The sequence below is a fragment of the Phyllopteryx taeniolatus genome, chromosome 8 (assembly GCF_024500385.1).
Source record: "Phyllopteryx taeniolatus isolate TA_2022b chromosome 8, UOR_Ptae_1.2, whole genome shotgun sequence".
Taxonomy (NCBI): Eukaryota; Metazoa; Chordata; class Actinopteri; order Syngnathiformes; family Syngnathidae; genus Phyllopteryx; species Phyllopteryx taeniolatus.
In genome coordinates this window covers 4197553-4220244 of record NC_084509.1, presented here as the reverse complement: position 1 = coordinate 4220244, position 22692 = coordinate 4197553, and the positions used below count along the sequence as shown (strand labels likewise).

General features: G+C 44.7%; 1 protein-coding gene across 1 annotated transcript in view; it reads left to right on the top strand.

Moving 5' to 3' along the window:
* tiparp (TCDD-inducible poly(ADP-ribose) polymerase) overlaps positions 1-13906 on the top strand; it is a 30136-nt gene extending 16230 nt beyond the window's left edge. Inside the window, exons 3-7 of the mRNA XM_061781534.1 lie at positions 4381-4570; positions 4874-5061; positions 7471-7767; positions 9367-9624; positions 12498-13906. Of these exons, the coding sequence (XP_061637518.1) occupies positions 4381-4570; positions 4874-5061; positions 7471-7767; positions 9367-9624; positions 12498-12687 (1123 nt within the window). The 3' untranslated portion in view covers positions 12688-13906. The remainder of the gene's footprint in view (positions 1-4380; positions 4571-4873; positions 5062-7470; positions 7768-9366; positions 9625-12497) is intronic.
* The last annotated feature ends 8786 nt before the right edge of the window (positions 13907-22692 follow it).

The window sequence follows — 22692 nt, the reverse complement described above, 5'->3', positions numbered from 1 at the left end:
AGAGCAGGTTTGGCAGTTTTTTTCTTCATAGCCCGCCTTCGAGTCCACACCTTTAGAACACCTCGTTCCAGTGAGCAAATGTTTTACTTTTTTTATTTAAACGTGTAATGCATCAGGCTTGCCGAACGGTGACCGACTGGTTAGCACATTTGCCTCACAGTTCTGAGGATCGGGGTTCAAATCCCGGCTCCGCCTGTGTGGAGTTGGCATATTCTCCCCGTGCCTGCGTGGGTTTTCTCCGGGTACTCCGGACCACATCCTAAAAACATGTGTGGTAGGTTAATTGAAGACTCTAAATTGCCCGTAGGTGTGGATGTGAGTGCGAATGGTTGTTTGTTTATAAGTGGCCTGTGATTGGCTGTCGACCAGTTAAGGGTGTACCCCGCCTCTCACCCGGAGATAGCTGGGATAGGGTCCAGCACACCCGCGACCCTAGTGAGGAGAAGCGGAATGGAAGCTGGATTGTTGGATGCACCAGACTGACCTTGCCAGAGTGGGTGCCAAATACATCTCTTTCCAACTTTTGATTAGCCCCCGTGTCCAAAGCACCCCGTTTGAGTGCACTTAATTTAACTGGCGGAATTTTATTTTTAGAACACTACAAACCAGTCGGGAGCGAGGGAGGGCAGAGCTCAGTGAAAACTCTATGGAAATCACTGAGTGTCCTGTCTGCTGTCCAAATATTTGTCTGTTAGGGCCACACGCTGGGTGACACAAAGGGGATCAGGGAGGCGAGGCGGTCGGCTTTTAATGCCACAAAGTGCACTTTGCATGCTCATTATAAAATCTGAAAAAATGGTTATTCAACTGAATATACTGTATGTGTAAACTCAGTGGGTGTGTTGTATGTGTGTAGAGGGGGGAGCATGCAGCTGCATCCGGTGGGCTTTCATACAGAAAAGAAAAGAAAAGCAGTCAGTCAATCCACAGAAACAATTAAGAATGTACTTTTATCTGAACCACTCTGTTGCTGGACATTTTCTAATATTTCTTCTTTTTTTTTTTTATCCAGCTGGATCCTTCCTCTTTCTCTCTTTCTCAGTCCACAAATACAGCACAATTCAGCTTCGATGTTATCATCACAAATTTTGAAATTACTGGAACATGGCTCGAGGTTTTGCATAAATGTGACAATACATTCTCTGGCTTTGACTGTTTTGACTCTGCACGTGTTTCGTGTGTTAAATCCAGTTTTACTTCCTCTTACAAACATTCAGTCACACTAAGTAGAAACAGACTGCAATTACATATATACAGTTGATTTAGAATTGTGTGCAGGGATGACTCAGCACCTTGGTTTGTCATGCTCTTGTGCAGTATCCAGTAAATTGTATTTGCATTCGACACACCAGGTCACACCACTCATACATATTATAAACGGGTGCATTTTAATAACATGAATTAATTTGATGATTGTAGCTTACAGCTTTTTCCATTTTTTGTTCTTTTTTTCATTTTCTTTTTTTTCTTTTTTTGTGGGGAGCCAACCCGGAAAATTCTTATTGGTGGTTTATCCCAATTTATTCCAAAATATTATGGGGTTAAAAAACAAAATTCAATGCAACTATAATGGCTGTTAATTATCTGTGGATTTTCGCTATTCGCGGTCGGGCGAAGTCCCTATACCCCGCTAACAGTGGGGGTCCACTATATTACATTATAAAAAGTCAAAATAATTCTTGATATATAAATGAGGTAGAAATTACCACCTTTTCTTTTTGTTAATAAAGTTTTACATACAGCTGTCAAAACTATCCCTCAGATCTAACAACTAAAAATACTGTGTTGAATAGTTGCCAATGTCACATTGTAAAGAAAGCATTTGTGCATGTCCTCTCGAAAGAGAGAGTCTTTTCCATACCAGTTCCTGGTACATCACTTTTTTCCCCATCTTTTAACCAGCTACAGTACACAGTTCTCTATGTAAACTCTCTATGCTGGATTCAGGGTTGAAGTGGATCCATGTATTTGCCGGCTTCCAACCTAGTTTCAGAGGCGAAACACCAGACGCTCCGACTAGGGTGTGAAGTTTATTATCAGAAATTCCCTACACACGGCCCTTTTGCGTTGAAAGCAATTGCTGCAGTCTCATGGATGTTGCCACACATTTGATTTTCTCATTGGTACTTCGGACACAGTAATGTCTTGGTTCGGGGATTTTGTCTCAAAAGGGACAGTCAAATAAATCCCCGCGTTGTTTTGTTACACCTGTGATGCACCAATTTACCAGAAATGCAGTGTGAAAACAGCTTTTAAGTAGACCACCTGGGCACAGTGACGATGCAGTAAATTTTCACATTCATTGAGAAGCTGTGCTTTTTTCAAATGTTTGCAAAAAGCCACTGTTTATAAGTTTTTAGTTAGAAGATAGCCTTGCACAAACAGCCCCTTTTATTTGGACTTTCTCAACTTCCCAACAATTGGATTGGATTTCAAGCTTTTACATGCTTTCGGACCACACAGTCTTTGCTTTTAACACACTTCCTGACAGGCACGCAGCACTGTTAATTAGGCTATGTTCACACTGCAGGCCATGATGCCTAATTCAGATGTTTTTGTATGAAAGAGGCTCTGGTCGGATATGAAAAAATATATCAAAAAAACATTTACATGAAAAAATAATGTACATGTCACATTGGGCAAAACAATCAGACTTACCTCCAGTGTGAACGTAGCCTTAGTTTCCCAGGAAACAAAATCAAGGGCCCCATAAATTACCCTTTAGTGTGTGTGTGTGTTTGGTTTATTTTACCTATGTGAGTATTTGGAAGTCACTGATGTTGTAGTGGTACACTCGCCTGACTTTGGTGCGGGCAGCGTGGGTTCAGTTCCCATTCAGTGACGGTGTGAATGTGGGTTTGAATGGTTGTCCGTGTCATATGTGCCCTGCGACTTACTGGCGACTAGTTCAGGGTGTAGTCCGCCTTTCGCCCAAAGTCTGCTGGGATAGGCTTCAGTGCCCCGCGACCCTAACCAGGATAAGCGGTGTTGAAAATGGATGGATGGGTGGAGTATTTGGAAATGCCTGTGCGTGTGTGTGCGCATGCATGCATGTTTGTTTGTGTCTCACCACTGTCTGGCGTAGCGTGCCAATATATGCTGCCTATATTTATGCAAGTGTTATGTCTGACCCAGAAACACTATTTGCCACAGGCCATATGGAAGACCAATGTAGATAGACTGTCACCTCCCCCACAACACACACACACACAAACACACGCGCACACACACACAGACACACGCACACACACAGACACACGCACACACACAGACATACACACTCTGAGGCGATGACCCATACTTTTTGAGACAGAGCGGGTTAAAGAGAGGTCATGCACTAGCTACAGTATTTTCCTCACTAGCCGCTAGATGCTAATGCATGTGTACTGTATGGTTGCACAACAATCAAACCGGAAAACAATTTTGTTTGTATTTTCCAAAAACAATGTTTGATCAAATTAAGATGTGTATGATACCATTAGCTTAGACGGTGCTAGCTCAGCTTAGCATTCCATTGCAATATGAAGACCACTTTTCCAAAACAAATTGAAAGGTTAATATAAAAATGAGGCGGCACGGTGGACGACTGGTTAGAGCGTCAGCCTCACAGTTCTGAGGACCCGGGTTCAATCCCCGGCTCCGCCTGTGTGGAGTTTGCATGTTCTCCCCGTGCCTGCGTGGGTTTTCTCCGGTTTCCTCCCACATCCCAAAAACATGCATTAATTGGAGACTCTAAATTGCCCGTAGGTGTGAATGTGAGTGCGGATGGTTGTTTGTTTGTATGTGCCCTGCGATTGGCTGGCAACCAGTTCAGGGTGTACCCCGCCTCCTGCCCGATGACAGCTGGGATAGGCTCCAGCACGCCCGCGACCCTAGTGAGGAGAAGCGGCTCAGAAAATGGATGGATGGATGGATGGATATAAAAATTATCAATTATGCCATGCCATTTATTGTGTACAGACTCATATTAACTTTTGTTGGACATCAGACAAAGGAAATTAATTGCTTATCAGGATGCAATCAATGTTTGTAAAATCTGTGGTCTAGCTGGTAGAATTCTCAGAATAATCTAAATGGATATATAGTGCTTTGGAAATGAGATTTTTAGCATCATTACAGTGTGTGTAGATTTGACTTTTCCATCAGGGCATTCATGGTTTTCTCACTTGTTTGCTCCCAAGTGATGTCTTAAGTCATGTTTGTCCATAGTGACTCACTGGCTGAGTAATTATAGGTCTGGTCATGTTGCTCCAGGACACCAGGGTTAATATGCTTGCTTCATTAACAGTGACCAATTTATAACAGAGCCACATATTCTGTGAATGCAAATTACCAAGATTTGTTTTCAATAACATCTTTATTTTCCGCTGAATGTTTCAGGGGGTCAGTGTTTTCCCTGGACTTTGGAGCCATGCGGGTTTGTGACCTGAAGTTTGACCGTGTCCGCCGGCTGACCACTCCTCCCAATCCTCTCGCCATGCCCGTGACGAACCCAAACCCCACCCCTAGCTGTCACACAGTGTGGAAGTACTACTGCAGAGACAACTTTGGCTGGAGGGAATACTCAGAGGTGAGGCACGCTCATGACCAGAAGGCCAGACACATTAACTCTGCCCCGATCAATCAGTTAGCCAGCAGCTGGGTTGGGATCAATGCAGGCTCTTCTGAATACACTACAATGTAACTTGTAACACAACTGTCATCATCCATTTGCAATTTTTTCCAACCAAATCATTAACCTCTTGTGTGAGGTCATTATATCTTCCCCTTTTCCTCTATTGATTGCAAAAAAAAAAAAAAGCCATCCTATGAATCCTAATGGTCTCTTTTTCCATGTCCATATCCTCTCCCTCCACTTTTCCCTCTCCAATAGCCCGTGGTGAAGCTTATAGAGAAGGCAACTCTCAGGGGTCTCAAGGAGGTGCGATTCATTACGCTCCAGAACCAGTATATCCTAAACATCAGGGAGGGCTTCCAGCAGAACGCCATGTTTGGGTTCAGGCGTCAGATCAAGAAGCGGCCCATGTTCATGTCCTCGGTCATGCTTGCACCACACCTCGAGTAAGTAAAAGATTAGACTTGATATAAACCATCCCTGAGCTGTGTTTGCTGACCAAACTACACCATGTCACAGAAATCAAGGAAGAACCATGTTGATACAGAAAACTTGCTTGACGTATGCTTTTAAACCATCTCAATTAGGGGTGGGAGAAGTAATACATTAGGAATTGATTTATACATTTTTCTAATTGATTATTAAATGTGGAATTGTAAAAGTAGAACTTGGAAGTGTGGAAGTGCAATGGTCAACAGACAGTATATCGTGCACATAACAGAGCTGTAGTCCAAGTAAATGTACAAGTGCATACATACGAACATGCGTTCTTGCATGTGCACAGCAAACAGTCAGAACAGATCAATGGCATGTCAGTCACCGGTGACATGCCACTGATCATTCCACATTTAGCTTTTAACCTTGATAAGTTTGAACGACACAAGTAGACCTTTCAATATGTGTTTTTTGGCGGGCGGGTGTTATCTGTGAGTGAGTGGACAGAATACTGTGTGTGAATACCAGCGGTCACCAAATATGATGGTGTCTATAAACTCCATTAGCAGTGATTCATATGAGGGCACTTTAATGGCCTGTGTAAAGCAAAGTGTCCTGAGAGTGCACAGTTGGAAAATAGCACAATGAGACAGAAACAGACAAGAACCTAAAACAAATTTTTCATGTGAAAAAACAGGAAAACAAGAATGGAAATAAGCGGCTTTCAGGAATCGCACATCTCTCTGCAGCCATTTTCTTGAGCAATGGAATGATTACTGCCCCTCGCTGTAGTAATACTCCGGAAGAATGTGATGCCAGATTCAAAACAAGTGTCATCTCACCTCATTTGCTGAATTTTTCACGTCCTCGGCAGAGCGCCAGTCATCTGCTCTCGTCCCACACTGAGCAAACTAGAACGAGCTGTTCGTAGAGGACCTGGCAACTATGAAAAGGGAAAATGTAGGAGTGTCAGAGATGGAGGAAAGAAGATGAGATGGTGGTTACAGAGTACAGAGAGAGACAGTCAGTGAGAACGAGAGACAGAGAGGCGCACAGCCAAGAAAGTGAAAGATGGAGGGAGCTAAATGGTTTCCAGACCGGTTGAATGGAGTGTGAAACGTGACTGTGAGCTGGAATTTGGAACGAGGCAGTTTGTTCCCAAGAGTTTCCAGTGAATGCAACGTCCCAAGTTTTTAGTGTCAAAAACAAGTGTTTGTGTGTGTTTCAAGAACAGTGTGTGCGAGGCTTAAAGGTTGAGGTCATTGGTTTGATTGACACTCTCCCTCCTGTCCACTCTGCCAGTCTCTTGTTATTGTTTCATTTCTCAATTGCTTAGTGTCAATTCTTCAAAGTCCAGTGGGGATCGAGATGTCGATCGCGGAGCAAGATCAAGACCAGACAGACCGGACGAGCAAAACTGTCAGTGTGACTCAGAGTCACACTGATCAAAATCTCCTAACAACACACACCGGCACATGTTCTTATAGCAGATGGCACTGGCTCCATTTACAGTGGTACGGCAAGAAATAAACAGAAAAAATGCTGTTAGTGACCCACAAGGACAAATAAAATGGGTTTTTCTGACACCATGAACGCTCCGCAATCTGCTATTTATTTGTCTCTCTTTCTTGTCTGGTGGTTGGCTTTCTCGGCTCTGTTACACATTGGCGCTGTCGTTGACAGCTGGAGGGTTATATTGTGGAAGGCCATGCATAACAGTTCATCGGAATAACCAGATAACTAGGGTTTTGGAAACAATGAAGCTCAGATTGGGACGATAACGAGCAGTGGGTAGAGATGAGCAGCCTGGTGTCATGGCGCTGGCAGTCAGTTGGCCTGATGACATCACTGACACAGGTCAGAAAAGATGATCACAATGAATTTTGGGTGTTTGTAAAAAGAAAGGGCTACTTTCTTCAGTTTTTATTACATATTTGGAATTCAAAACTTTTAACATTTGACTAATCTGATCACTCTTGGGCGGAGTGGTGGACAACTGGTTAGCACATCTGCCTCACAGTTCTGACCCTGCGTGTGTTTTCTCTGGGTTTCCTCCTACATTGCAAAAACATGCATGGTAGGTTTCTCACGGGAATGTGAGTGTGAGAAAACCCACGCATGCTCCACACCGGAAGGCCGGAGCCGAGAATTGTCGGATTCAACCTCTGAATTGTGAGACAGACATGCTAACCACTAGTCTTATCGTGCTGCAGCACAATTAACTACAAATAAAATATATTATGACTGATTTTATATTCCTTTTTCCAATTTTTCAATGACTGTCAATGCATATATATAGTAGGTTATGAAATACCGTTGCTTTTTAATGCATATGAAATCTGCATTACCTGACACAAGTGAGTTGAGCGGTAATGTAATGGGGGATGGGATGTTAAAGCACTTCTCTCTTTTCTATTCAGGACTTTGGGTGGCATTTCTTCATCTCCACTGCCCAGTTCTTCCTCCTCTTCCTCATCAATGGATCTCACAGTGTCGCATCCGCTCTCCCCGACGACCACCAACCCGCCGAGCCTTTTCCCTGAGACGTGGTTGCCCATGGCAGTGAACCAGGACTTCCTGCAGGTGCCCGTGTCCCGAGACGACCGCAGCTACAGGACCGTATACAGTTTGTTCCACAAAACGGTGGCCGAGACCAAGTTCAGGATCATTAAGATACTCCGGGTACAAAACCCCTTCCTCTGGGAGAAGTACAAAAGGTGAGTCGTGGATATCTACATCAACCCTTTTCACACAGGTTTTCCAATCGATATTAGCAGGAAATTGTTTTACAGAGTTAAGGACTCATATGGATATGTTTCACTGCTGAACTCTATATTTATATAGCACAGGTAAAACAAAAAATGTCAATATGACAAGGTTTATCAAACTTGGGCTTGGGACCTAGAATGGGTAATTTCATTGGGTTGCCAAAATACTGTTTTGTTGATCCTCAAGCACTTTTTTATGGTTTGTTAATGTACAGTATATGTTAGTGTTTTGTGCGTAGCGCATGGTCTTTTTATGTAAACTTGGATTAGCAGGAGGCTTATGCAGAAAGGAGTTTGGGAAATGCTGCAACAATATACAAGCACAAAAATATGCCTTGTCATTGGTATGTGTAATATGGTGACACCTATAGTGTTTGAAGTAAGGCCATATTTTGCTGTGACAAGAAAAATTAAATGTCCCAACTCTCTTGTTCACATTTTCGTTGTTGTTGCTGAGCTTGCGAGCGTTTCACACTCAGTTTGAATTTAACATAGATGTGATTACATAGCGAGGGATGTGAAATGCTGCGAGGGGGAAGAGGAAGAAAGGGCAAATGAAACTAGCTCTGGTGGGGCTTCGTGAGAACGATCTGGCGTTTGTGTGCGAATGAAGAGGATGGAGTGATGTTTGGGTGGCGGTGATGTTCCCGTTTTGAGCACAGTGGGCAAACCGCTGCGGTCGGTGCAGGGCGAGTCCTATCAGCTGTGACATACACACAAACACACATACACGCACAGACTGGCACCGCAAGTGTTTCACAATGACTGACACTGTGTCATTCTGAAAGCGATGCCCCATTCTGAGCACCACTTGATTACATCCTTCCACTCATGAGACACCCTTCATGGTGTGTGTGCGTGTGTGCGTGTGTGCGTGTGTGTGTGTGTGCGTGCGAGCATGCGAGCATGCGTGTGTGCAGTCTGGCAGACGTAAAGGCTCATGCTGGAATGCATAGTGCGCCATAAAATTCGATGGTAGCCAACTGAAGTGGCTTTATATGTGTGTTTGGGCGTGGTTGCTTGGATGCGTGCTGTGGCCCTCTGTGTCAGTTCACAAAGCCGCGGCATGATGGGAGGTCACGCCCGGGTCACCGTCGAGCTGGCTTTCGCCTGTGCATGCCTGATTGATCCGCTCACATCAAACGAGTTGCGTGTGTGTGTTGCTCAAGAAACGGATTAGGCTGAATGTTCTTACTGGTTTTACCGCAAACAAGGTTGTGATCACAACTTTTGGATTGGAGCTTTTTACTAATTCATCACCTGCATTAGTGCATGTTTTTATTATTATTCCTTTTTCATACTTTTTAGTGAGGCTGCATGGTGGGGCATGTGAATAGCGTGTCTGCCTCACAATCAAAGGCTCTGTGTACTTCAGTTTCCTCCCACATTCCCAAAATATCTATTTTGAAGACAACATTTTCCCTAGGTGTACATATGAGTGTAAATGATTGTCTGTGTGCCTCGTGGCTTACCTGTGACCATTCCAGGGCGTATAGTGTACATAGCTGATGTAAATATGTGACTGATCCTCTTTGTCCACACCAACAGGAAGAAGGAGTACATGTCCAGGCGTATGTCCGAGATGGACCGGCTGCTGAGCGAGCGTCATCTCTTCCATGGCACCTCGGTAGATGTGGTGGAGGGCATCTGCAAGCACAACTTTGACCCGCGGGTCTGCGGCAAACACGCCACCATGTTCGGCCAGGGCTCCTACTTCGCCCGGAAGGCCGTCTACTCACACAACTTCTCCAAGCGCTCGCCGAAAGGAGTCCACTGCATGTTCCTGGCCAAAGTGCTCACTGGCAGGTGTGTCTTTGATCATCAAAGCAAAATGTTCCACGTTTATGGAAGAACCATCTTTTAATTATCTTCAAAATTTGTTATTCACCCTTGAGGCCTTTTCACACTGCATTTGGTTTTCTTGATGTTTGCCGCAGGGCAGCATGCAAGGACGACATTGCTCCGGTCCAAGCTTGCCCATATTTGGAAGTGCATGTGTAGAAACCAACCAGGAAGTCGCTGGTTGTTCTATTACTGTTAGCACCCTGAAATCACTCCACCAGTCCCTCTCCTATTGGATGCACCTTCTGACACCGCTCTTGAATTGAACATTTTTCAGTTCGAGGGCATATAGCGACTCGCACAAATGCCCACCTTGCGCAACGTGACACAGTATTCCATCCTTGCGCCCTTGCAGCGCATAAACAATGAATAGGTTCGTCGACGGCGTGCTGCGTGTTGCTGAGTGCAGTTTGAAAAGGCCTTAGCACATATAACCTAATGCATATGTGTAAACTAGGGGTGTTGTTTTCTTTGCAGGCCACATCGTAGTTGTGGTTGCCCTCAGGGAGTGGTTATAATAGCAAAACCACATAAATGTGTAATTGCTAGGGGTGTAAAGGTAGGCCCCAAATCACGTTTCTGTACATTCCTTGGTTTTAAGGTCATGGTTCAATTCAGATTCGGCCCAGTAAGGGAATGAAAGGCAAAACGAACTGCTTATATTTTTTAACAAACACAAAGAGATTCTGTGACATGGTTTAAGGTTGACATCTATGCGGTTTGTCGATTGAATACAAAAGCCAATAAACGGCTTAAGGCTTGCAAAACGGGTGGATGTGAAATGGCCAACAATGTGATGTAGTTTTGTCAATGAATATTCAAGTAGCTGCCCACTTCGTGTGAGGTACCCACCCACTCAGCACAGCTGAACGGCAACGCGGCATTTCCAGGGTTTAAGCAAGCGAGTCTCAAGCCACACAAATACAGTCTATAACATATACATATGTTGTGTTTTACAACAATACTTAAGTGTATTTATTATTTATGATGTAACAGTGGATGAAATAGCACAAATTGCATTCATTGTCGCCAGCGATGATCATCGCCGATGGTTCAGTGCCAATGAATGGGTGCAGATGATGATAATAAACTGAAAATATTCCCCTCTTTTCATTTTCGCCCATTAGTGGGTCAATTATCCAATGCTTTGTTAATTGTGCTTCACAATGATAGTAAGAAGGGACGGGCGTCCCGCTGGCCGCTGTGTCCGCTCACAGCACACTGTCGCCGTACGCCAGCGCGCTGATGACCCGCTGAAGAGAGCCGAGGTGGGATGAGCATATCTTTGTGTAACAAATTAAGCCAATGCCAGTTCAGTGTGTATAAATAACCCCATGATCAAACTGTTGCTTAGGACACGAGTCTGAACGTAGCATCGAAGGACGCGACATTGCTGCGAATGCTTGCCTGCCCCAAGCTTCTAGAGACACTAGCAGACGCAGTGATATGGACCAATCTGAGCCAAGCTGTTTTCCATATTTAGCAATGCTCATTTATATGTTCCATATTAATGAGAAATCCGGCCATCTCAAAAGAGCAGAAAAGAGCAACTAGAATAGCTTGAAAATGACATTCTGGGCATTTTCAACCCAAATTATCTTGCAAACATGATGACAACATAAAAAATGATAAAAATAAAATTTACAAATTGATGGAAGGGGACCTTTAATTATTTTTAGGAATGGGCAACATCAATACCTTTAGAAAATGAAGCACGCAGACAAGTGCAACACTAACAGCATGAATGATAATGCTATAAAAACACTAACAGTGACCTTTGTAATTGCTTTTGCTTGGTCCGGAAGAGGCTGTTAAAAAAATGTCATTAGCCATGACGTGTGTCTTGCCAGAACCTGAGTTGCACTTTGTTTTTTTAACTGATCAGGTATGTGACCTGAGCGTGAGACCGTTATACCTTTTACTTCTGGTTTTGTGTGGGAACCCTTATAAGTACCCCATTTAAATAATCCCCCCTGCATTTGATTCTTATGTTGTTCATGATAGATTAGGCTACTTCAGAACAGAGGTCCAGAAAGAATTGTGGCAAGCTTTTGCGGGCCACATAAAATAACTTGGAAGATCTGGCCCACTGGCCTTGAGTTTAACACCTGTGATTCCTGGGTGGTAGCACAGGAGTGTGGATTCCAAAATGAGGTGGTTCCACAAACCGTGTTGCACCACGTTCAAATTTGGGTGGAAACTTGAAGCAGTTTTTCCCCATAGAGAAATTGTAAAGCGCGAACGCACTAAAACAGTCTTAATTTCATCTTGCCCTGTTTTTGTAGCTCAAGAACCTTTCTTAATCTGTATAATCGTGATACTGCTGTTAGCACATCAAAGCTGTACAGGGCAATACAAAAAGCCTTATGTTGCCGCATCAGTCACCTTCCAAAGCAAGTAAACAGAACCACCACCACAAAGTCAAGTGATCCAAGACAAGTCAACTGTCATGCTGACGTTCACTCTAATGCCTTTAAAGTGTGTCGTGGTAAATGTCCTCGATGCAATCTATTTTATTTATAAAACCAGAGAGCGGCGCAAAGATTTATGGTTTACAGCTCTTTAGGCTTGCACAAACAAGGTGGCATGGGCTCATTTCATATACGTTCACCACATTAGGTTAATGCTCTTACATGAACCCACATGCTGATGCTTGTATTATTCAAGCTTCCTTAAGCACACAAAAAGAGCGGCAGCCTTGTCATCATTAAATTTAGACGAGTCTTCTTCTAGATGCTGAATTATTCCGTAACCCTTCAGACAGAAGTTTGTCTGAAAACCACGTATTGCTCTTAATTGTCTACATGGACTAAACATATGCCCTCATCTCTGTGCAGGTTTACTGTAGGAAACCCTTCAATGCGGCGACCGCCACCCATCAACCCCCGCGATGCCTCCAGTGACCTGTATGACTCCTGTGTGGACAACTGGGTGGACCCTCAGATCTATGTCATCTTCAACGACGATCAGAGCTACCCGTACTTCATCATTCATTATGAGGAGGTGCCCAGCACGGTACCCCTCTGAGCACACTTTGTTTTAGGCTGCTCAGGTGGTTAGTGTCACCTAACTCCACCTAACGGCTTAAAACACATTCTAAAAGACACTTACAAACGAAGCTGTCAACTGGACTCAAAAGGACTGGACTCTGCAGCCAAGAACCACAGACATGTCCAGAGCAGACTTAACTGGGTACAACTGGACAACAATCTATGTCACTCCCTCAGTACGTTCGCATGCACTGGAGAATACCCAATGACTGTATTACTTAATAATTGGATTGGAATTCTGATTGCTCCTTTTACACTTCAATCGATCCAAAACTGGATCAAAATCAATTCACAAGAGACTGGTAGAAGGGTACATCCAGTACATGGAGAGTAGGAACTACTACTTAATGAAAGTGTGCATGTAAACATACTGAGCATTCAGTGGTGGATGGCAGCTGGCAAGATTCGCGCTTGGCTGTAATCTTAAACCACGTTTACTTAAATACAACTTTCTAGAAAATCAAATGTTATCGCCCTTATCTTTTTGACTTAGTCGTTTGGCTGTAAATGAACACAGTGCCGTTTGCAGGTCACACCGTAGTAGATGGTTGGCATGTTTGACTTTAGTATTTCAAGTAAGCAGCAACCGACAAATGTAGGCTTCCAATAACTCAGACCACGCTATTCGTTAAAAACAATAACAACAACAAAAAAACCTTGTGTTTTCCCAGCTGCTGGCCTGTATGTTTTTCAAATTTTAAGTCGATGTGTTGCGTGTTTCTATATAGTGGAAATAAATCTCGGGGCCTCTTCAACCGGTCAATGGATGGGAGTTTTGAGTAAGACTTTTTCCAAATGGACATCTACGTACTGTAAGCCTTCAGGCAGAGGACTTAATACGAAGTTACAACTGTTCCTGGTTGGCGTTGTTGCCTTGGCGCCCACCACTTTAGTTTCCGAAAGGGGGAATTGAAGTACATAGTTTTAATGCTGAGGCTTCAGCATCTTTCCCTCTCTCTCTCTCTCTCTCTCACTCTCTCTCTCTCTCTCTCTCACTCTCTCCATCTCGCTCATTCTCTCTCTTATTCCCTCTCTCTGATTGCTCATGTTCATTGACAGTAGAAAGGTTTGATTGAAACATACTGTACAAACGTTCTTTGTTTATATTTGAACTTGTGTGCCTTTTGTTCATAAAAAATGTTTATTTATGTTAGTTTAATGTTACATTGATTGAATAAAAAAAATGGAAAAGCAAATATGTAGTGGTTTATTCTAATATGTGACATTAGCAATGAGAATTTCAGCACTTATACAGTGTATATATATATATATATATATATATATATATTCCACTGATTATACAGTGCTTGACACACTTGTTAGGCCACCTCTCATAAGAACATCATCCAGCATCATGAAGCTCTTTAATGCAGACTCTTTCAATTACACAGTACTCCCTTACGTTTTACCATTCTGAAAAGAAATATCAGTTCAAAAGGAATTTACCTTTTACTATACTGTACCCAAATTAGAGCTTTTCTGAGGAGTGAGAAACTATCCAAGCCTAAAATTCAACCCCAAAAACCTTTGTTTCTGTAATGTAAGTAAACAACGATCATTTCATAATCAAATAACATTTTTTTTTTCATTTTTAACAGAACATTTCAGAATTTGTGGATGTACGTAAGCATCCCACTCAATTTTTTCTTCCTAAGAACACAAACTAGTTTAGATTGAAACAACAGTGCCTTCAAGATGCAGTATATGATTAATCAACAATAAATTCCCTTGTACTTCTGCACATTGGCATAACAAACAAAGTAAGGCTAAGTTATTTGGATTTTTTTTTTGGGAGACAAACACACTAACTTCCCAAACCACTCCTCTTTATGCTCCTCCATTATTTATGGTAAGCTATGCAGCTGTCATGTTAACAATTTAAAAACCTTTAAAATGTCCTTGCCGTGACACTATACTCTCGGAGCTTTCTGGGGGATTTTTTGGTCTGATTACTGGGTCGTTTCTGTCAATGGAGAACTCTTCTCCACCCCAACACACCCTTTTCTACTCCACACCCAAATCTGTACTCAGCGGGGTATGACGTGAGTGCCGTGTCTAATGCGGTCCAGGGGGGAAAGCCGTCTGTCCTGGCACAACAGGACATGTTGTTGACGTGGAGGAACTACAACCTTTTCTGGGTGTACAGAGAGAAATATGTCCAAAAAGCACATTGCTTGTTATATTGTAGTTTTTAAAGCCTCAAAAACACAGTTCGTATATGGAACTATACATGACATTCTACAGACACAATGGGGAATAGTCATCATACTGATATGTAATTGTATTGTTTGGTTATTTACCTTAATAAGAAGGGTAGTATGTTAGAATTACATTCCTGTCGTTTTGCTGTTAAATTGCTTTATGGCGGTGTCAAAACGGAACTTAAGCACACTGAACAAGCATTATCGACAGCAAAATTTTCAGTTGACTTTAGTTAATATTCCAGTCTGACAATGGATTTAGTAATTTGATACGGTTTGCTGCAATTTAATGGAAAAAAAGGTATAACCATGACAAGAAAATTAAGGTATGGGTTTACTGTTCTTAACTGATTATGTGGAAACAGTGGCTGAAAAAAATAGTCACTGTCATGTGAGACTGTCGTGCTGAGCTTCACTTTTTTTTGTGATGGAGAGAGGGAATGAAGGGGTGGGGGTTTAGGGAGCGGGAGCTGGAGTTATTTTGCTCTCTTCGTGCCTCCTCACTGGGCTGCGTGCCTGTCTGCTCCTCTCGTGTGCATGCAAGCTTGCGCAGGTTGCCCTCTGTTTGCCCCCATCTCCCCCTCGCCCTCGCTCTGTCATCCCCCAGTCTCTCTCTCACTCTCTCTCTCGCCTCACCCCTCCCTCTGTTAATCTCACACCCTGCCCTTCTTTCTCTTTCCTCTTTCTCCCACCCTCCAATCTCTCTACCCAACCTGCCCCCTCATCGGTTCTTAACTCCTTTTTGCCCTCTCATTTGAACGATTCTACCCCTTTCTCTCTCGCCTTTTCCTCTCCCTCTGTTTTAGTGGCTGCCTCTCCATGAGTCATTCAGCGGGCACTACCTGGGTTTGTTTGCCTGAATGCCCTCCAGGAATTGCTGGCGGCACACAGAAGCACTACTTTGTAGACCTGCTGGCTGAGGTTAGGAGAGCTGAGCAGGAAAAGATGTGCAAGAAGGAAAAGAGATACTGGATGGGTACTGAGTTGCATGCCTTTGCGCGCGTGTGTGTGTGTGTTTGTGTGTGTGTGTGTGTGTGTGTGTGTGTGCGTACGTGCATGCGAGACGTGATGTGCGGTTCAGCCTTCCTGAAACTGAGTTGAAATGAGTTGTGTGTGAGGCACATCTCACGTCCCAGCACCCAACAAAAATGTTACAAAAAGTATTTCTCCTCATTCCAGAATTTGAGGACATTTTCTCTTCGCCAATGAAATCTCAAATAATGCATGCACAAAATACAGGAACATGCTCTTGTTGAGTAAATGAATGTAACTATCAGTAACAGCGCTTTTTTTCTCTGGTCTCTCCTTGATGACCAACTTAAATATCGACTATATCAGCTATAATTTGTATTAAATCAGCTGGCTTTGGTGTGATTACCTTCTTTGTAATCACATACTGTAGGTCAAATAGCAGTAATTATGGCCTGAAGTTTTTCCTCTCAACTTGCACGCATCCCTCTTACTAAATATTTTTTTATCCATCAAGACTCCATCCATCCCTCCATTGTCTTCCGCTTAGCCGAGGTCGGGTCGGGGGTGGCAGTAGCTTTATCAGGGAAGCCCAGACTTCCCACCCCCCAGCCACCTCCGCCAGCCAGTAAATAGAGAGCTTCGCCTTTCGGCTTAGCTCCGTCTTCAGCACAACGGACCGATACAAAGTCCACATAAATGCATACGCTGCACCGATCCGCCTGTCAATCCATTCCGTCGCATTTTTCCCTCACTCGTGAACAAGACCCAAAGATACTTGAACTACTCCACATGGGGCAGGATCTCATCCCCGACCCGGACAGGGCACTCCACCCTTTTCCGACTGAGGACCATGGGCTCAGATTTGGAGGTGCAGATTCTCATCCCAGCCACTTCACACTCTGCTGCGAACTGCTCCAGTGAGAGTTGGAGATCGCAGTTTGATGAAGCCAACAGAACCACATCATCTGAAAAAAACAAAGATGCAATACTGAGGCCACCAAACCCCCTCTACGCCTCGGCTGTGCCTAGAAATTCTGTCCATAAAAGTTATGAAAAGAATCGGTGACAAAGGGCAGCCTTGTCGGAGTACAACCCTCACCGGAAACGAGTCCGACTTACTGCCGGCAATGCGGACCAAACTCTGACACTGGTCGTACAGGGACCGGACAGCCCGTATCAGGGGGTTCGGCACCCTATACTCCCAAAGCACCCCCACAGGACACCCCGAGGGACACAGTCGAACGCCTTCTCCAAGTCTACAAAACACCCCACCGAGTTTGTAGAGCTGGTCCACTGTTCCACGGCCAGGACGAAAACCACACTGCTCCTCCTGAATCTGAGATTCGATTTCCCGACGGACCCTCTTCTCCAGCACCCCTGAATAGACCTTACCAGGGAGGCTGAGAAGTGTGATCCCCCTGTAGTTGGAACACACCCTCCACCACCCCAGTCTGCCAATCCAGAGGCACTATCCCCAATGTCCAAGCGATGTTAAAGAGGCTTGTCAACCAGGACAGCCCTACAACATCTAGAGCCTTGAGGAACTCCGGGCGAATCTCATCCACCCCCGGGGCCTTGGCACCGAGGAGCTTTTTAACACCTCGGTGACCAGACATACGAGAGCCCGCCTCAGAGAATCCAGACTCTGCTTTGTCATGGGAAGGCGTGTCGGTGGAATGGAGGAGGTCTTCGAAGTATTCTCCCTACAGACTCAAAATGTCCAGAGTCGAGGTCAGAAGTGCCCCAACCCCACTATACACAGTGTTGATGGTGCACTGCTTCCCGCTCCTGAGACGGCGGATAGTGGACCAGAATTTCCTCGAAACGATCCGGAAGTCGTTCTCCTTGGCCTCACCGAACTCCTTCCATGTCTGGGTTTTTGCCTCAGGGACCACCAAAGCGGCATTCCACTTGGTACCTCAGGAGTCCCACAGGCCAAAAAGGTCCCTGTAGGACTCCTTCTTCAGCTTGACGGCATCCCTCACCGCTGGTGTCCACCAATGGGTTCAGGGATTGAACCCACGACAGGCACCGATTTACGGCGAGAGCTCCGGGATTCTCCCAGACGTTCCCAGCAGACCCTCACTATACGTTTGGGCCTGCCAGGTCAGACCGGCATCTTCCCCCACCATTGGAGCCTACTCACCACCAGGTGGTGATCAGTTGACAGCTCCGCCCCTCTCTTCACCTGAGTGTCCAAGACGTGCGGCCGCACGTCCGATGACACCACCACAAAGTTGATCATCGAACTGTGACAAAGGGTGTCCTGGTGCCAAGTGCACGTGTGGACACCCTTATGCTTGAACATTGTGTTCATTATGGACAATCCATGGTAAGCACAGAAGTCCAATAACAGAACACCACACGGGTTATGATCGGGGGGTGGGGCGGGGGGTGCGTTCGTTCCTCCCAATCACGCCCTTCCAGGTCTCACTGTCCTTGCCCACGTGGGCATTGAAGTCCCACAGCACAACGATGGAGTCCCCAGTGGGAGCGCTCAGCACCCCCTCCAAGGACTCCAAAAAGGGTGGGTACTCTGAGCTGCTGTTTGGTGCATAGGCACAAACAACAGTCAGGACCCGCACCTGAAGGCGGAGGGAGACTACCCTCTCGTACACTGGGGATAATCCCAATGTACAGGCGCCGAGCCGGGGGGCAGTAAGTATACCCACACATGTTCGGCGCCTCTCACCGTGGGCAACTCCAGAGTGGAAGAGAGTCCAAACCCTCTCAAGAGGACTGGTACCAGAGACCAAGCCATGCGTTGAGGCGAGCCTGACTATATCTACTCTGAACTTCTCGACCACACACACCAGCTCGGGCTCCTTCCCTGCCAGAGAGGTGACATTGCACGTCCCTAGAGCCAGCTTCTGTAGCCTGGGATCAGATCGCCAAGGTCCCCGCCTTCAGCCACCGCCCAGCTCAGACTGCACCCGACCACTATGGCCCCTCCCACAGGTGGTGAGCCCATGGGAAGGGGGACCCATGATACCCCTTCGGGCTGTGCCCAGCCGGGCCCCATGGGCGCAGGCCCGGCCACCAGGTGCTCGCATTCCAGCCCCACCTCCAGGCCTGGCTCCAGAGGCGGGCCCCGGTGACACGCGTCCGGGCAATGGAAACTGATCTCCATTTGTGTTATTCATCAGAGGGGTTTTTGGAGCCGTGCTTTGTCTGGTCCCTCACCTAGGACCTGTTTGCCATGGGGGACCCTACCAGGAGCCTGAAGCCCCAGACAACTTAGCTCCTAGGATCACTGGAACACACAAACCCCTCCACCACGATAAGGTGACAGCAAGAGAAGAAAAAGTGAGCTGCATGACTTAGCAGAAATGCCATTGAATTCCTCTGACCATAGGGAAACTTAAGGTAAGTCCGCTCTTCTATTTTTCCAGACTATTTTCAATGTTTTAGCCTTAATGGAATGTGTCACTCAAACCAATTTAACCCTGTTACTCATTTTTTCAGTTTTTCTTTACCAGTTAGCACAGCAGCTAACACAGCTAGCATATACTCTGGAGCATTAGCATTTATTATTATTACCAACCCTGTTAGTGTAGTTAGAGTAATACTGAAATTAGATTAGTATCCAAATAACATGTCCCTTTTTAAATTTGTTTGAGTTCTTCATTCAGCAATATTTTTGATGGACTTAGATGAACCACAACGTTTTGATTCTGTTGTATCAATGGCAACATGTGGATGCACAGGTGAATTGCACTTTCTGCAATCTAGCAGAAGAATTTTTTTTTCCTGCCTGTTACTATACGTGGTTGGCATAGTTTAGGTCTGGTTCTTATTTGAGCTGGCCTCAACTTGAAAAGCCTGAGAAGTATGTAGGACAAGTTTATCAACTAATTTTTTTTATCTTCTCAAGACATTGTGTGGAGGTCAATGGTTCCAACCGTGTGGGTACTGTTTGAGGAAGGATATTTTATGGTCTTAGTGCACACAGCGAGATAAAGGATGAGTTTGGTGTAAAATAAATTGACTTGACCCTAGACCTCAACACCCCATCCAACATCTTTGGGATGCACTAGAACAGACATTGTGCACCAGGCACTCAGGCCCAACATCAAGCTCTAAATTGTGTTCCATGTTCAGTTGCTGCTGAACAGATGTCTCATTATTTTTGCCCAAAGTGTGATTCCGACATCTTCCATTGTGTCATACTACATCTTAAGCGAATGAAGACTGCTTATCCAAATCATTCCAGGTGGATTTAGAATTCATTTTGATCTCACTCAGCGCCTCCACTTACCACACTCCCCAATCTAAATGATTCCATGTTTCCTGTTTTCCTAGAAATGAGAATGAGAAACACTTCTAGTGATTACAGACTGCAGAAAAGACTCCCACTGACCCAATAAGAATACCAATGTTGGCAGCTATTACCTTGTGACTTCACAGTTTGACCGTCTGCTTCACACCTGAGATGTAATTCAATGGTGTGTCATACAAACTGTGCAAGTTAACGAAATATAAAGTATCACATAAGAAATGTTTTCCTTTAATTCTCTTCTGTTTTTTCCCCATGCATTAATGATTTGGCTAAGGTCTTTCTGGTTTATGGAGGATGATGTAATGTCTTACAAGTAGTAGTATTTTTTTCAGGGTTAGACAAAAAGTGGAGAATTTGATCCATTCATGTATTTCCTATAGTGAATGTTCTTATTTTGTCACGGGTGAGCTGGTATCTATCTAGCTGACCCTAGACTGGTTTCCAGTCAATTGCAGGGCACATGACTGTGACTGTGAGGTAGACGTGCTAACCACTAGGTTACTGAGTTTCCCCTTTAGAGGCATATATTTCCCCCAACTGGACTCTATGCATGCAGTTCCAAAATCGGTGACATTCCACTGTACAGTTTTCCTAAAATGTCAGTGACACATCCATCCATCCATTTTCTACCGCTTATCCGAGGTCGGGTCGCGGGGGCAGTAGCTTTAGCAGGGACGCCCAGACTTCCCTCTCCTCAGCCACTCCATCCACCTCATCAGTGACACACATGCCCACATATTATTTCCTCGCCCCCAACTGCAATGAAATGGTCCCAATGTCTAATTCCTTTTTGATCACATATATCCATAATTCACACACATATGCACACAAGCCGAGCCCAGGTCCACATTGCTTCAACAATGCCCAGCTGGAACCAATGAACATTCCAGATGTTTTTTTTTTCCTCCTTTTCTTCCCCCTTCCCTCTCTATAATTTCAATTTTCAGCTCTAAGCCTTTGAGAGGCAGCAGCCAAGTATGGTCAGGCTTGTGTCGTGAACTTTGAGGGACCTTCTAAAGCGACATAGAGATCGTGACCTTTAAGACCCACCCCGGGGCTCAGCTTTAGGCACCATTACGCACAAGCACGGAAAGAAGTCTCACGGTCCGAAGTGTGAGCCTTATGTTGTACAAGTTCAAGAGCCAGGAAGCAGTCCGCTCTGACCACTAAACGCCTCTTTTTACTATTTGGACATCCTCAATTTAGAACTTCCTAATTATCTCTAACACATCTTTTTATGTTCTCATTTTGCCCTGTGCTCTTTTAATACTTCCTCTAAGTGCAATAAAGGCAACCATAGGAAACTGAGCACTTAGGCACCCAGTTGTTCCCTCCAGTCAGCTGTTTTTTAATTTCCAAACAGGTGCAACCTGACACCTTACAACTAACAGACATGCACGTTGCGGCAAAGTATTGGGACAGCAGGTTATTAAACAGTACAGTGAACCTCTAAGGCCTTATATAACCTGATCAGGGATGATTTGATTCAATTTATCCCTCAGGAAATAATATAAGTTAAATGAATGAGTTTCATTAAAAAATTAACTGTGCAGACCGGTACAATTTTGACATATTGTGCCATTTTACCACAAATGAAAACAGTTCCCAGGAGTCATGTTTGACATGATTTATTCAAAACACCAAAAGGATGAGAAGATCCCTGGAAAACATTTATTCACTGTAAGGGGTCCTTGGACTCAAAAGGTTTGAGAATCCCTGCCACACAGTGTACATTGTATTTTAGGGAAATCACACATTTCCAAAAAGCTTGTCTTCCTTTTTTCCCTCGCTACATCTAAATACAAGCTAACCTGAGCTGGACTGACACTTCCTTCCAGTTCATCCACTGTGCCACACTTGAGAACTCCAACTATGATGGAATGACTCATTCACTTGTTCAGTCTCACTCTTGTTTATCTGCAGATACAAGCGCAAACCTGTCTAATTCTTCCACAGTTTGTATGCCTCCTCTCACCATAACCTCTCTGCTCCACCAGCCCTGCTGTCATCTCCTGTTTCAATAATTGGGGTTCACGGGATGTGAGTCCGGCAGCAGCCTTAGATGTGGAGGATGATGATGATGATGATGATGGTGAGGAGGGGGAGCGAGGAGGCAGGGAGCAACATGAGTGACAAAGAGACTTGAGGAGCAGACCTACTAGGAGGCCAACAGGCAGAAAGATTCTAATCAAATTGAAGTAATAGGGCTGGTCTGCACTGTGGAGTTAGTCAAATAAACCCATGGTGAGATTGTTTGTAGGATAATGTCATGATGTTACTATGGAACATGAGACCACTGGAACACTACAGTTATGTGTAACATGTAGGACATCCATCCATCCATTTTCCGAGCCGCTTGTCCTCACTAGGGTCGCGGGCGTGCTGGAGCCTATCCCAGCTGTCATTGGGCAGGAGGCGGGGTACACCCTGAACTGGTTGCCAGCCAATCACATGTAGGACAGCCTTTCATAAAACTGAGAGTTGGGATCAGCTTTTCATTGAAGCTACAGTGGGGGGAATAATTATTTGA